Source organism: Opisthorchis viverrini (assembly GCF_000715545.1).
Source record: "Opisthorchis viverrini unplaced genomic scaffold opera_v5_314, whole genome shotgun sequence".
NCBI lineage: Eukaryota > Metazoa > Platyhelminthes > Trematoda > Opisthorchiida > Opisthorchiidae > Opisthorchis > Opisthorchis viverrini.
In genome coordinates, this window is record NW_008751973.1 from 81714 (window position 1) to 96047 (window position 14334).

Genomic DNA, 14334 nt, shown 5'->3' on the forward strand with positions numbered 1-14334 from the left:
CCCACTACCCGAAAATCCCCCTAGCATCCCCCAGTCTGACTGTAAACGCATGATCATGCCAGATGTATGCCACCCGCAAGTTGGGAATATACATTATCATTATTATTATTATTAATTATTATTATTATTATGGTTTCATGATCCAAAACTGACTGATCTATTATGGCGATTTAATTAAATTTCAATTTGCAGTTAGCACTTTTTCAACTGGGTCAGTATATTTATGTGCAACCGGCTCACACACTGATTCAGTGGTCATACCAGTCCTATCAAAAGCCTCAAATTGAACCGAGTTAGTTTATCTTACTTCTCCAAAATCCATTGTGTGGAATTCCTCCTACGAATCTCGTGCACTAGTCCTCTGACTTAAGCTTGAAGGTGATAAGAATGTGGGCCTTAGTCTGGCTTTTTATGTTCTAATCATAGAGATTTTGCGACGTAACGAACGTTCTTTGATGATTAGAGAGGGGAAAGGTGACCAACAACATTCTGCTGAAATTGTATGGTCGAAACGGAGTGTATTGGCTTACCGCGCGTCGTGCGAAGCAGGACTGGTCTTGCATCATGCAACAAAGTATGGGAATAAACTCGTCCATGTAGGCCCGAACGGCGGCAGGTGCGACCCCCGACAAACGCCCGAGAGTGGTAAATAAGGCAATAACCACGGAAGTCGGTTCGGTCCATTGATTCGAAATGTCCGACGAAAGGGGCGATATAGTAACACCCATATGAACACTAGTTTGAGGTATTCTCGTCAAAATACTGGTTAAGTTGGCCGGGTGGCCCGGTGAATCCTGAACTTGGTCAGTGCCTGGTGCCACATTGACGTTGCCCAAACGTTTGGTACTCGTTGTTGCATCGCCCTTGAGAAGAGAAAATCGATAAACAATTTGTGCACCAGAAGTTGCCAGTAAAAATACACTAATATAAGCTAGACACAAGGTGTAGTGGAGCATAACCATTATTATATGACGGCGCCTTTGGGTCAAGATACAGAACAACATTCGTCATTAAATTGGGTAAAGATAGTGATAAGCCCAAGAGAGGGGAACTTACGGCACCATTAGGAGCCCGGCTTCCTGCAGCTGGTCGGAGGATTGCTGGCGGATCTGCGAGCAAAGCCGACTGATCTCCGGTTACAGGGTCCTGTACTGTTTTCAAATTCGTACGACCATTGTATGCGTCAGTTGTGCAACCTAATAATTGCGGTGAAAAATGAAAATGAGTGTTTTGCGAGGGAAGAAAACTGTTCGGATTTGAACACTCAAACTTCAAGTCCATGAGCTAGACGAGTTTGAACAGCCCATAAGAATGACAGTATTATGCGTCCGCCGAAGTTATGGTTTGTTTGTGAACCCCGATAGCTGAGAATCGCACACAAACATGAAAATTTAACACAACCGGATAGTGTGCGTGAAAGATCAGATGGAATGGAAAGCAATAAGGGAGAGTGGCAATAATCAACCCACGGCTATGGATCCGCTATGCAGACGACACCTTTGCCATCATGCGCACGAACTGCTCAACACCACGTTTGAAGATGGCAAGTTTACGATCGGACTGGAGAAGAACAATCGACTACCATTTTTGGACGTTTTATCGAACAGAAAGGTGGATGGGACTATGAAAACCTGCGTTTACCAGAAAGGGACACATACGGATCAAATATTGAACTACGACAGTAATCATCCAATGAACCACAAGAGCTGCGTCCAAACCCTGTTCAAGAAGGCGGAGACACGCTGCAGAAGCATAGAACTACAGAAGGAAAAACCATCTATTCAGAGTATTCCAGAACAATGGAAATCCAAGGACTTTTATCAGGAAGGTCAGATTCCTGAAAGCAACTTCAGAACGCCCGGAACCCACTGTTCCACCAAAAACTCGACTGGAAAGTCGGCAAGCATCCAGGCCAATCAATCACTCAATCAATTCAGCAAGACCTTGCTGCCACAGAAGCACGACCGAAGTGATCAGCGGTTCAGGCTTTTCAGAGGCACGATCGATGTTGATGGGTGATCACTAACGCCTATCAGACAGCCTGGATCAATGTCAGAAAGTCCCCTTTAAATAGCGTGGGGTCGTTGTAACTTTTACACTCTCTCTCACTCGCTTGTTCGGAATACAGCTGTTGTGTTCCCTTCTGTGAGTCTTTTCTCTAGGCACTGGAGCGGGTCAGCAGCAGATACCACAGATTGACGAATCAGCAGATGTAACAACTCTTATCAAGATAAGCTTGGAAAAGGAAATATCTCAGCAACAACCACAGTACGAACAAACGACCAGACAGGTAATTCTACCCTACATCAAGAACACATCTGAACTCAACCAGATTATCAGCTCAAAAAGGAATCCTCGTAGTCTACAAACCGAATGCCACTGATCTAGAGACCGAAGGATAACCAAGCCAAAACCACAAGGAACAATGTGGTATACCAAATCAAATGGAACAACTGCAAAAAATGCTGCGTTGAACAAACTGGGAGGAATTTATGCACACGAGCAGAGTAACATAACGTGGTGGTCAGCAGACATGACCACCATCCATGGTATCCATAGACGAAGAACGAAAAGGTCTCAAATTCAGGTAGCTCAGGTCGGTGGTTGAACTACCAACCCATGGCTACACTCCACTACACTCCTTAAAAAACGTACTAATGGTGTCACCCTGATTGGTGATGAAATGTTTACAATCAAACTGCCCAGCTCAGCGAACAAACCAACGACCAGTATTCGTTCAGCTGTACCATCCTTTCGGTGCTCAACTGTCATGTCTCCCGAAGGAAGTATGAGGGCCGAAATACTGTCAGGTTGCCCAACCCTAGATAGGAGCAGTTGAGATGGGTTGGGTTCGAACAACGGATTTCCCGGTCAGTCAGTCCGCGCTTCAACCAGTGAGCTATATCGAGTTCATTCATGTATGATGGAGGTATGGCAGATCAGTATGAAAAATTAAAAAATCGGACATGGTTACTATCTTAGATAGGTACCTAAAAAGTGATCAATTACCTGTATCACCTTGATTCGTAGCGTTCTCGATTGATTCTCGTAAAGTAATCGGGAGGGCCTGTCTTATGCGGGGCACCAGAATTTGAAGAACCGGGTCTGCATAGGGAGTAAAGAAACGTGGAGCTGAGGTGATCAAGCAGGCAAGTAACAGAGCAGACTGCTCCTTGTTTTTCGTCGAACCACTATGGGCCAAGTCATTCAGTGTCTGAAAAGAGAAAAATAAAAACAGTTGAAACCAATTCATCATCATCATCATCATCATCATCATCATCATCATCATCATCATCATCACTGACAGTATAACGTCGGTGCTCGAATACTGATGCTTCGCATCTGTACAACCATAATTTGTCTAAAAACATTATTGTGAAGAAGTGAGTGGGGGAAGGACTTATTGCTAGCCTACTACAATCATCCCGAAATGCCTACACCTCCAGACACTCATTCAAAGACAAGAAAGCCGTTAAAACCGATTAGCAACCATATATTGCAGTGTCCCAAAAAAGGCAGTGAGGATCACAAGGTCCCCACCCTACATGGCGAGCCCAACGACAGCACTCAGACTTTCGTAATCTCCTTCATATGCCTCTGCGAGGTCAAGGGTTCGCCACCACTCTGCTTCCGCCAAACTGAATTGGGGACAGAAAACAGCCCTTCGGTTAACAACGATTCGGCATTCACAATACATGGCTTATCGAACACAGCTCCTGGTATACCAGGTCTGGTGGACACATTCTCAGATTGAAATTCCTGTTGTACAACCAAAGACTCGCCTTTTAATCGCTTTGTCTGCGATTCGGCGACACCAGGCCGCACGAGCTAGGGTTCTGTGACAACGATTATCAAATACCAGAAGAAGTCTCAATTCCGCTGCACGTACAGGCCGAGTCTCACAGCCATACAACAAAACAGTCCATAACGTAACGTGATAAGCACGTCCCTTGAGATTCAGGGATATACCGCTTCGACGTCATAGGTGTCTTAAATTAGCAAACGCGACCCGAGCCTTGCAGATTCGTACGTTGACCTCATCTGGCACACTACAATTAGAACTAATACAACATCCAAGGTACGTAAAACGCCCCACAACTTCCAGTGCTTCTTCCTGGATTGTTAGTGGCGTGTTCAGTGACTGCATGGCCAGGAGCACTGACTTCAGTCAGTTCGTTCAAAAACACCTGTGTGATAACATCTGAAGACCAAGTACACAGTTGTAGGCGAATACACGTATAATTGAGGACTTGAACTATGAAAATAACATCAGTGCTCGCAGAGATAACTGGGGACCGATTTATTTCTAACCGACGCTCATAATCTTGACAGTAAATACCAGTTACTGACGGTGCCGCCTCACTGTTCACAAACATGCTACAGTTCTGAGACGGTAAGGTATACAAATTGCCACTTGTTGCCGGAATCGGAATCGTTAATCACATAAGCATGTTTACAGCGCTACTTTTAATTTCTTGGGAGAATCAAACTTAATTTGTTTGATTTTACGGATTTTTCGGATACTGTTGTTCCTGTTTTTTTTCAATCTACCTACTGCGAACATCGATTGGTGATTCGTAATATGGTCATCCTTCTGGATGCGTCCGGAAGCCATAGCCACCGCTTCCGTAGGTCTAGTTTCGACCGTTTCGCATGTTTTCCTGAAAACCGAGTACCACCGTTGGGGGGCGGGACAGTTGGTCTGGACGGTCAGGGCGGAATTTCAGGCGGCCAGTTACCTGACCACGAGCCACTTGAACCAGGCCATTCAGTCCAGCACGTGTCTAAAATCACTCCACACCACAGGTTGACCCATCTCTTTGTGCCTGACTGTGGTGCAGTTCGTGGCGTTGCGCCATACATAATGCGCTGTGAAACGTGACACTTTTCTGATCGGTTTTTTTAGTGAAATCCTTTATTTGGCCGTCTGTTAGCATCCAAATGTCTTTCATGTTTTCCCCCCTCCTTATTTCTTTTTGTTTGCTCCAGGGACCGCCGAATTGACCGTTACAATCGTCCTCAGCAACCTTCCGAACACCCAGTTTGGGGACAGGACCCTTTTACTGAGCTGTGTCTAGCATGTCAATGATGGAGCATCGGGCGATACATATGTCTGCATCCACCCTTTGTGAAATACACCCTACGTGCGAATAGTGAAGGTACCCACAGTGGCATGAATCCGCTCACTATCAAGGACCTTAAGTAGGAGGACTTCTTTTTCATAAAGGAAACTATTCACAAGGTTGCTGGAAACTCTTCGACAGCCCACGACCGGTTTCGCCCTTCTTGGGATTCATCAGGTAGGCGCAGTCCCCGAGTTTCCGTCAATCTTATGATCTACTTGAACCTCTTCTATTCATGGAAGATAAAATCATCACTTTTTATAGAACCAACGTTTAAGACACGCGTTCTGTAGCGAAGATCAATGTGAACTATAGGGGAGTGTAGCAACAAACGAAAAACGAACACTTAACAAGATGGACCTGATCTAACCTGGCATTCCTGCAGCGCGCAGCGAGGCTTAACAATCAATGAAATATGCAACGCGGAAGAGAACCAACTGTAGCGCATTGTCAAGTCCAGAGAAATGTCCTCCAAAGGCCAGCAACTGCTCAGAACTGTAAACACACATTTTCAATGCGACTTCCATACATTCAAGCCGAACAAAAGAGATGTCAAGAGGACGTCTGCTTGAACATAGAAACCCCTGATTAAAGGACATATTCATACTATCGACGTTTCCACATTCCATCCTTTTCACATAACAAGCGTTCCCGGAGGATTATGGTTTTGAAGTAGACATTACAAATACCGGTCTGAAGGTACACCTTAACTTCGCGCTGACACAGCGATTCTGGAAGTAGTGCGTTTCGATCAGAGAACAGTCAATGGAAATCACGAGTCCTTGAGCAGCAGTACAGTAAAGTGGGGGTTAATTCTGAATGGTTGATCAGTGACCAGCAAAAACTCACATAAAGCAGAACTTTGCGCAAGTTGGGTTGAACGCACGCTGGATTGAGGTCCGAAAGTCGCCCCAAACGTTGCATGACTAGACAGCGGATTTCGAACACCTCGTCTCGAAGGGCCAAGAAAAGCGAGGACAAATGGTCCGCTTGCGTTAAGTGAGGGTCAAAACCGGGATCGATAGATTCGAAGACACAACGACGAACATCGGGATCTAGCAAAGTTGAAGAAGATGATGCATATTCACATCATACGAATTATTCATAAGAACAGACGAACGGTTCTGTTGCACCGAGAGATGACAAACTAATAACCAGGAACATTGTGGATGATGAATAGAATGGTTGAATGGATATGTCAGTGGACTACCAATTCGATGACCCGGGTAAGATCCCCTTGGAGGCTTCATGTTGAAAACTGGCCTTCATCCGCATATTGAAAATACATTTTTGGAAAACAGACTGGAAAACAGACAGACCTTTTTCAAAAAACGGAGCATGACACTATGGTAGTGATGAAGGCCGCACACTGGGAACATAAAACACCAACACCGTTTAATGTATTACATCAGTACAAAAAGTTTGTATGTGTATCGCGTTAACGTTAATAACTTTTCAAGTGCCTTGATGCTTCACTTCGATTCCCTACGAAGATTCCCACAAGATGCACTTAAAGCATTACAAAATACTTTTAGTTTATGCAATAAAAAGAGTGTCAGAGAGCTCGACGAGGTTGAATTTGAATGGAGGTAAATTTGACTGCTTCGTGGAATGGGCCCATCTTATCGTAGAATTCGTCTTTGTAGGGTAATATAAGTTCGCTGACTAGATCGGGCGTCGTCCACTCAACAACCTGAATAAAGCTTGAACATGGTTCAATACAGTCCGCCACGCGCCAGTCACTGCATCGAAATCTATCGGAAACTGATATTATGGTGAATTTTTATTCAAAAACCATTCATTCATGGTTCAATATCAGCTGATTCGTGATGAATAATGGCTGTGATTCACAAGGTGGACAGGAAAAGGCCCGCTTAAAGACTTAAGCTCCTTGCATTGGTCACGTAGCTGTCGTGACAAACGATGCCCAATTCTCAAAGTGTGAAGTACTCACTTGAGGTTAGCAATACAAGGAATGGTTGATAGCACGCTAACACTCATAAAAGTCAAAAACAAAGTCTCAATGTTTTTTTTCGAACGAGAGATAAGACGGCACACCAAAAGGACAAGACAAGCAAGAAAGGAAGACGCTCACCTGGGTCACTTATGCCAACAGTCAGGAGTTTACCGAGGATATCAGCGACCGTATTCATTGCAGGTCGCGCAAACCAATGATTGGGATCAACAGCCTAGGGGAAAACCGGGAAAGGGATTGGGCGACGTTTAGTTTTCCGAGTAGTTCTCTTAGGATTCATGGAAAGCGCGCCATGGTCGTCCCCAATGAGAATAGAACGACCGTACACTATCTCCCAGGCCTTCAGCACAGGATAGCTGTGGTTTACCGAACTAAGTCCAAAACAAAAATTCACAAACTCATGGTGAGTACAAGCACGCACACACATACATACAGGGGCATCTGATTTGGGGCTACCTTACAGTAACGGAGATAGTGAATTGTTTAACTGTAGCACCTTTTCGATGCCTAGCTGCCATGCCACCAGAAGGAAGCACGAGGGTTGAGATACTGCCAGGTCGCCCAAGCCCAAACAGGGGAAGTGGAGATGCAGAGGTTGGGTTCAAACCACGGACCTTTCGGTCGGTTAATTCGCGCTTTAACCAGTGAGCCATCTCATCCGAATACCGGACGATGCTTCGAACAGGTGATGCCACCAGCGGTCTACGAGATCCGCGTGTTGAACCATATGAAAATTCTGCAGTGCGATGTAAACGAAAGAACAGGACCTGGAGGCGAAAGGCGGATGAGACCAGCACGTTTCGTACTTTAGCAGGGAAAAGCATCTCCAACTTGCTCTGCACTGTGTCCCCTTCAAGTTCTGGAAACTGAAAAAGAATTTATCTATCTCCAAAAAGGGACAATATCATCAAGAGGAAAAACTGCAACATTTACTCTAACACGACCTGACAACCAATGGAACACACCAATTAGATATGAAGCGGTATTTTCAGCAACACTCTCAGTAACATTGGTGAATTGGATTGGTGTTTAGCTGTCATTGGTTTATCACAATGAAGTCCTGCACCAAGAGCACAAAACGGAAAGACGAAAGGATCCGCTCGGGAAGACACCACAAGCATTCGAGGCATGTACACTGGAAGCAAAGAAGCCCGACTATGGGCAACGTAATACCTTCTATCCTTGACTGTACCATGTTGAAAAACGCAAGCCTCAAGATCCACCTAGGAATTTACGCCTTCATGGGATTTACAAAATATCGAATTTTACTTCAACTGGCGTGCAACTTCAAAACGACTGCGCTTAAGAGAGAGTCCTTTTCAACCTTCGCACGAGAAAATGACCCACCTTGTCCGTCATGTTTTACTGTTGAGTCCGTTCTAAACCGAACATGCAAAAACCAGCAAGCTGTCTGTGCCATGGGCTGTTTCGGTCACACAACCAGTTCAAACACTGGCGATCGTCCAAGTGACTACATGGATATGACAATCCAAGGCCTGCAATGACGACGATGAGGACACCCGTATCTAACTAATGGATAATGAACGAACGTAGAGGGGTGACACAAACACCCGACGAGTGGCGGTCACTAGGCTGTCGAAATGGTCCTCCGTCCAAAACAGGGGATTTTAGGAAAGCTCTATGTAAGATTTCATGCTGGACATACAGTGTCTTAAACAAGGCAATCACTTGCAGGCTGCAGCTTTGCGCATAATACAGCTAAGTGAAAAGTGAAGAAACAACCTCAGCGGTCCACACAAACTCGAAGAGAACAAAAAATCGCTTCTACGCATGTCAGTCCAGTGCGGTACTAGGTTTGAGGGACACGAAATAATTGCTCATTCAGAAATATGCGTAACCATCAGTCCAAGTGTGTACAGAAGCCAATTGCTCACCTTCAGCCATGGGAGCATCAAACGTGCACATGTCTTCACTGCTTCCAGTCGCACTTCCTTTACATCGCAGGTGGTGATCGAGATGAAATTATCCGAAATGTGACGAACAAAGGGAGCTAGTGGACGGCCTTGAGGAAAAATGGAAGAACAGACACGGAAAAGTTAACATTGTGATAAGTGTCGACAGGGCAGTTCCGAAAGCACAATCGTGAGTACTTCCACTGGTGTCATTCAAGTCTATTTGATTGCTAACTGCCATTTGTAAAGGTTGACTCAATTAGTGATACGAAGACAGTACGGTCAGGCGGTTCACGATAAACCTTACTGGCAACGGCCCGTAATCCGTGAGTGTGTTTATAGTCGGTAAGGGCATCTGAAGTACACAGTCGCAGCAATGAAAGTTCGAATCTAGAAAGTGGAGCACCTCCGTCAGTAATCTCCAACGTTACCTGTAAAAAGTGCAGTATTCCTCTTCCCCTAATTTCCCCCCCCCCCTCCCCAAATGGACCACTTCGTTCCAAACCTGCGAGCTTTGCCACTGGGTTGATGGACGAAATGCCCAACTATCACGTCAGATCCGAAAATTTTGTTACCTTTGGCCTCGCTACTCCCCAACAAATACTCCCTGTTTTCAGTAATCTGGAAGTGAAACACTGTTTAGAACAACGCTTGATTTCTCGTTAACTATGGTGTTTCAAAGCCGACTTTAGCTCTACTGATTACCTGTGATGTTCATGCTTGATATCACCCAATGAGTATGACAATGAACTATCTGCACAAAGGGTGTTCCCATGGCTGCGTCCAATACAACGAAGCATTTACCACAGTGCGGGAGATCGACAGTGGTTGGTCTAGTTTTTCAGTCAACGCTACCAACTTTTCAAAGTATTGTGGACCCAATCGTTTAATCAAAGCTCAATAATGTGACTAGCAATCCGGTTGAATAGCCAGATTAGGTCCTTAGACGATCATGTCATAGATGTTCTTGTGCTTCGAAGGGAGAATGAAAACCAATCACTTCAGTTAAAAAAGATGTCGCGGAACACGGCTGGGCTAGTGAAAGTTGTTACCGAAGGTGATTTCACAAATCTTGTGCAGATTGCGCACCGTTGAATCTTAATGTTAAGTACGGAGTGGATTATTTTCCAGCCGAATGCTCAAAATGTTAAATTTTCCACAAACGTTTATTGCAGGCGAATACCGCTTAATCCTAAACCAATGATCTCCCTTTAAGACCGGTTATCAAATAGACTCCTTAATGTAAGTGCCGATCGATTAGTTCCATGAAGCAACTGCAAAGAACACTGATACTGATAATTAAACCTGGGTTCGATCAGTTTCAAACGCTGACTGTGCATTTCATCGGTGTGCATGACGATGAGGCGGAAGTCAATCTTCCTACTGTTAGGTTGCTTTCGATCACAGGAATGTGACAACTGATAAGGTGCCGACACTAGTTAATCAAGAAATCAGCATTAACTACTCCACTGCGGCAGCTACAACCACAGCACGACGAGTACGCGGTTATTACAGCTGACAATGATGATGATGATGATGATGATGATGATGATGATGATGATGATGATGATGTTTTTATGTGACGATGGACTTGATGAGAACCAGTGAAACAGTTCAAAGAAGGCTGAAACAATGAGTGACGGGATGAAGAGGATTGGAGTTAGGACCACAAGGTAAGTTGTAGAGTGTTGTTTATATTACTGAGGTTTTGTGAACATATTTAGCATTAAGATACCTATTGGCATCCTATGTTTGTTGTCCATTGTGTCCGTAGTTCAACCGCCGACCCGAGCTACCAACATTCTCCTCAATAACAATTGCATACACTGGATCTGGAACCGATGTCTGTATGCTGGACGTAGAAATACGATAATGAAATCTTCGCCACAGAAATTCACTCAAAATTCATTCTGTCTAGCTGAATACAACAGGCAGCTAAGGAACTCTCTACAGTCAGAGTTATCAACATTAATTCCACACAGTAAGGGGAGGAGGTTGGAATAAAAAGCGAACCCGTGTAGCAGGGAAGGAATTACCTGAGAAGTTAAATGTTCCGATAGTTCGCAGAGCAAGTGCTACAACAGCCACTTCGGAAGACATTTCTCCTCCCGGTGAGCAACTCCCAGGGAAAGCAACATGACTTAAATCAGCGATTGACGAACTGGTACACGAAATACCACAAGCGCTAGGTCGCAGTTTTCCCGTTGCGTAGAGCATCATTCGACTGACGCTTGAACTGCCTGATCCGAAACCAGCTGTAATCCCCGCAGAGCCACTAGAAGTCGCCCCACCAATGGGTACCACTGCTGACGTCGAGGAGGATCCGGGTCCACTGAGCTGCGTCGCTAAGGCGGCTAACCCAGCAGTAACACCACTAACTGTTGCTGGGGTATTGTGACTTGACACCAGGTTGTTGAGGAGTGTTGTAACGTTGGGCAAAGGCATGAGGCTCACTGAACTAACAGGGTTGACCATGGATGAGTGCGGCTGACCGAGGGTACTTCCACTATTATGCATGAGGACCCGACTGATGTCGTTCAGTATTTGATTCTTGAAGTGAGAGTAAACACGACACATTAGGACAACACAGGCAGATGAATGGGCATTTAGGTTTGTCTCAGTAGTATTTTGATAGTACAACACATTAGTAAACGTCCGGTAAACTGCATCTGCCATGAGATGGAGCTATTTATATGTTTCCGTTCCTGTAAGTTCGTGTAAAATAGGCCTTCAGGTGCTTACGGCTGCAGCAGTAACCAGATACATTGATGCAGTTAATTGTCAAATGTCAAGAAATCCAAAAGTAAGGTCTACCAATGGAATTCGGAGCCTCCAACGTCAGAGACCAGACCAGACTAGGCTACCAGAACACGTCAATTAGTTTCTGAAGTTTCACCTATGCATCAAGCTGCCAACTAACACTTTGGTTCGAACGAGTGGAGTTAGTGCCCAGTATTATACAAAGTGAATCATTTGGTGTCGCTATGTATGATGGTTGCAGCCCTATACTTTGAGTGCATACAAAGAGGGCTTTGCGGTCAATATTGTAAACGTTACTTCTTGAAACATCAAAATAGCTGTGTGACGGTTTATTGATGGAGCTTGAGACAGCTCAGTGGTTGGGGCGCAAAATTACTTACTGGAAGGTCCGTAACACCGGAACCTCAACTGCTCTTGTTTAGACTTGACCAACTTGGTACTATCTCATCCGTCCTACTGAATGACAGCTAGGGACCGAAAGAGAGTTAGGTCAACGTCTTTCATCAAGCCTGACCTAATCGCTGGTCGGTAGCACCGAGCAACCGTGATAGACGTAAGTAGTCCCGGATGGGCGCGGACTGACTGTGTGGGATGAGAAGAAGCAGAAGTAACGTGCTGATGAATGTTCCCTGCAATCAACTGTGCCCTACGCGCAATCGATTGTGATGTCTACTTTTTGGTTCATTAACCGACTATCCTTTCTTATCGAGGGATCTGCTTTACTCAGTCCGCCAAGGCTGTTATTGGGCTTCCTGACGTCACAGTCAGTGACCTATGTTTGCTTGCCTTTTTGAGCTCTCTGCTTACTTTTATGAGTCGTGCATGGCTCTAACTGTTCATTCTTGCCATTGACTTTCACACTTGATGCAGTGTGACGGACATTTTGAGCCTGATGTAAGTCTTGACTGTGCTAGCGCTTATCGCGCCTTGAAGACCATTTAGCATTTTTTATCCTTTCTTCAGTTGCCGGTCTTTACACGCGTACTTCTATACCAGACATGCTTACATACGTTGGGACTCATCTTGTCTGACTGGAACTGTTGGTGGCACGACTTCGAATGAGACGCATTCCCTCGTTTTATTCAATATTTGCTTGTAACCCTCCCACATACATCGTTTGCATTTACTTTTTATGTTTGTGACCGTGCTCTTCAGAACTAAATAGTAACAGTAGTATTTTATTGGTAGATGTTAGACAGAAAAAGATGGTGAATATGAGATCGAATATAGGCTGAAGTGCTTACAAATCACCTGTGTCGTCAGCTCTAGAGGACGGTCGGACTGATGCCTATTTTGGAACTGGGTCAACTGGTTCTTAAAGATGGCCAGTACAGGTGCTTAAGCACCTTATACGAAAAACGTGACGAATCTGTTCACTCCTTTTGGGACCTGGTGTGAATTTTGGAACGAGAAAAAGAATACTGTAGCACACGAGAATGGCGCTGCAACATACTTTGCATCGTTTCGGTTTGACAAAGTGGAAGATCCTAATTCAAACTAAAGAGACCTTCGAACAGAAGTGGGTAAATCTGGAAAAAATCTGACTGGAACGTGGTATCCCCCAAAGTATGCACCTACAAGATAGAAACATGTTAATATTGACTATTTTAATACAAAAGGAAAAGCGTAAGGAAGGTATCTGGATCATTGTGGCTCATTATTGGACCGCACGTAACCAAGAGGTAAGATGATAATAAACAAGTGATAACCAGAAAGCCGCTCACCTCAACCTCTTTGCTCAACTTCGGAATGTGCACGGCCACCAACTTACACGTGGCAACCAGTGGTTGACTCAGACCCGACGCAAACAGTGAATCTAGCATCTGCTGCACGGGCTCCTGGATCGCAGTTCCGATGGATTTCACCAGAATCCCAACAGTTAGAATGGCCGCCGTCTCCAAAGGAACAGATCGCTTCCTGCAAAGATGGAGTTCAATTACGTGATGAGTGTTCTGCCATGTTGGAGGAACAAACGACCTAGGAGTTTTTGAATCCCATTAGTGGCTAAAAATGATCCAGCCACAGTTCTAGTCCCTGTTCAGTGTATTTTTAGTCTACCAGTTGCAAGTAGTTGGGGTAATTGTAGTCTTCATGTCCGCATCCCCATTGTTTGAACAGTCCTCCTCCTGTTCTGGCACAATCATTCTGGTGAGTCCACACCAAATGAAAGAGCATTGGCCTCGGGTTTCGTTCTTATTAGATATCATTAGCAGTGCATATCCTTGGCCATGAAGAGGTTTCAACTTCGAACATCTGACATGCGGAGCAAGTGCATTATCACTAACACGCCAAAGCACCTGAATTGCCATGTCAGAATGTGTGAAAGTGCTCACGCTGTGACTGGTTAGCCTGACTCCTCGAACGATGACCTAGTAAGTTCCCCGGTCGTACCGACCGATTGAATCGCTCGTCAGGACTTCCAAGTCAGGTAGCACTGCGGACGCTTACGGGATACCTACAGTTCAAACCCTGACATGACAAAGGATATGCACTTTTGATGAGCTCCACTAAGAGCGGGATTCCAGTCTTCGGTGAGGAATTTCCAGAACTATTGCGTATATAT

At 44.9% G+C, this 14334-nt stretch overlaps 2 protein-coding genes across 2 annotated transcripts in view; one reads left to right on the plus strand and one right to left on the minus strand.

The window, feature by feature from the left end:
* The window catches only part of T265_09901 (hypothetical protein), a gene marked incomplete at both ends in the record, with an annotated part of 17266 nt that extends 16613 nt beyond the window's left edge, over positions 1-653 (plus strand). The window contains one exon of the mRNA XM_009176114.1: positions 427-653. Within this exon, the coding sequence (XP_009174378.1) occupies positions 427-653 (227 nt within the window). The remainder of the gene's footprint in view (positions 1-426) is intronic.
* The window catches only part of T265_09902 (hypothetical protein), a gene marked incomplete at both ends in the record, with an annotated part of 61211 nt that overhangs the window by 38041 nt on the left and 8836 nt on the right, over positions 1-14334 (minus strand). Inside the window, 8 exons of the mRNA XM_009176113.1 lie at positions 531-863; positions 1057-1196; positions 3010-3214; positions 5973-6178; positions 7219-7312; positions 8994-9121; positions 11048-11561; positions 13496-13688. Of these exons, the coding sequence (XP_009174377.1) occupies positions 531-863; positions 1057-1196; positions 3010-3214; positions 5973-6178; positions 7219-7312; positions 8994-9121; positions 11048-11561; positions 13496-13688 (1813 nt within the window). The remainder of the gene's footprint in view (positions 1-530; positions 864-1056; positions 1197-3009; positions 3215-5972; positions 6179-7218; positions 7313-8993; positions 9122-11047; positions 11562-13495; positions 13689-14334) is intronic.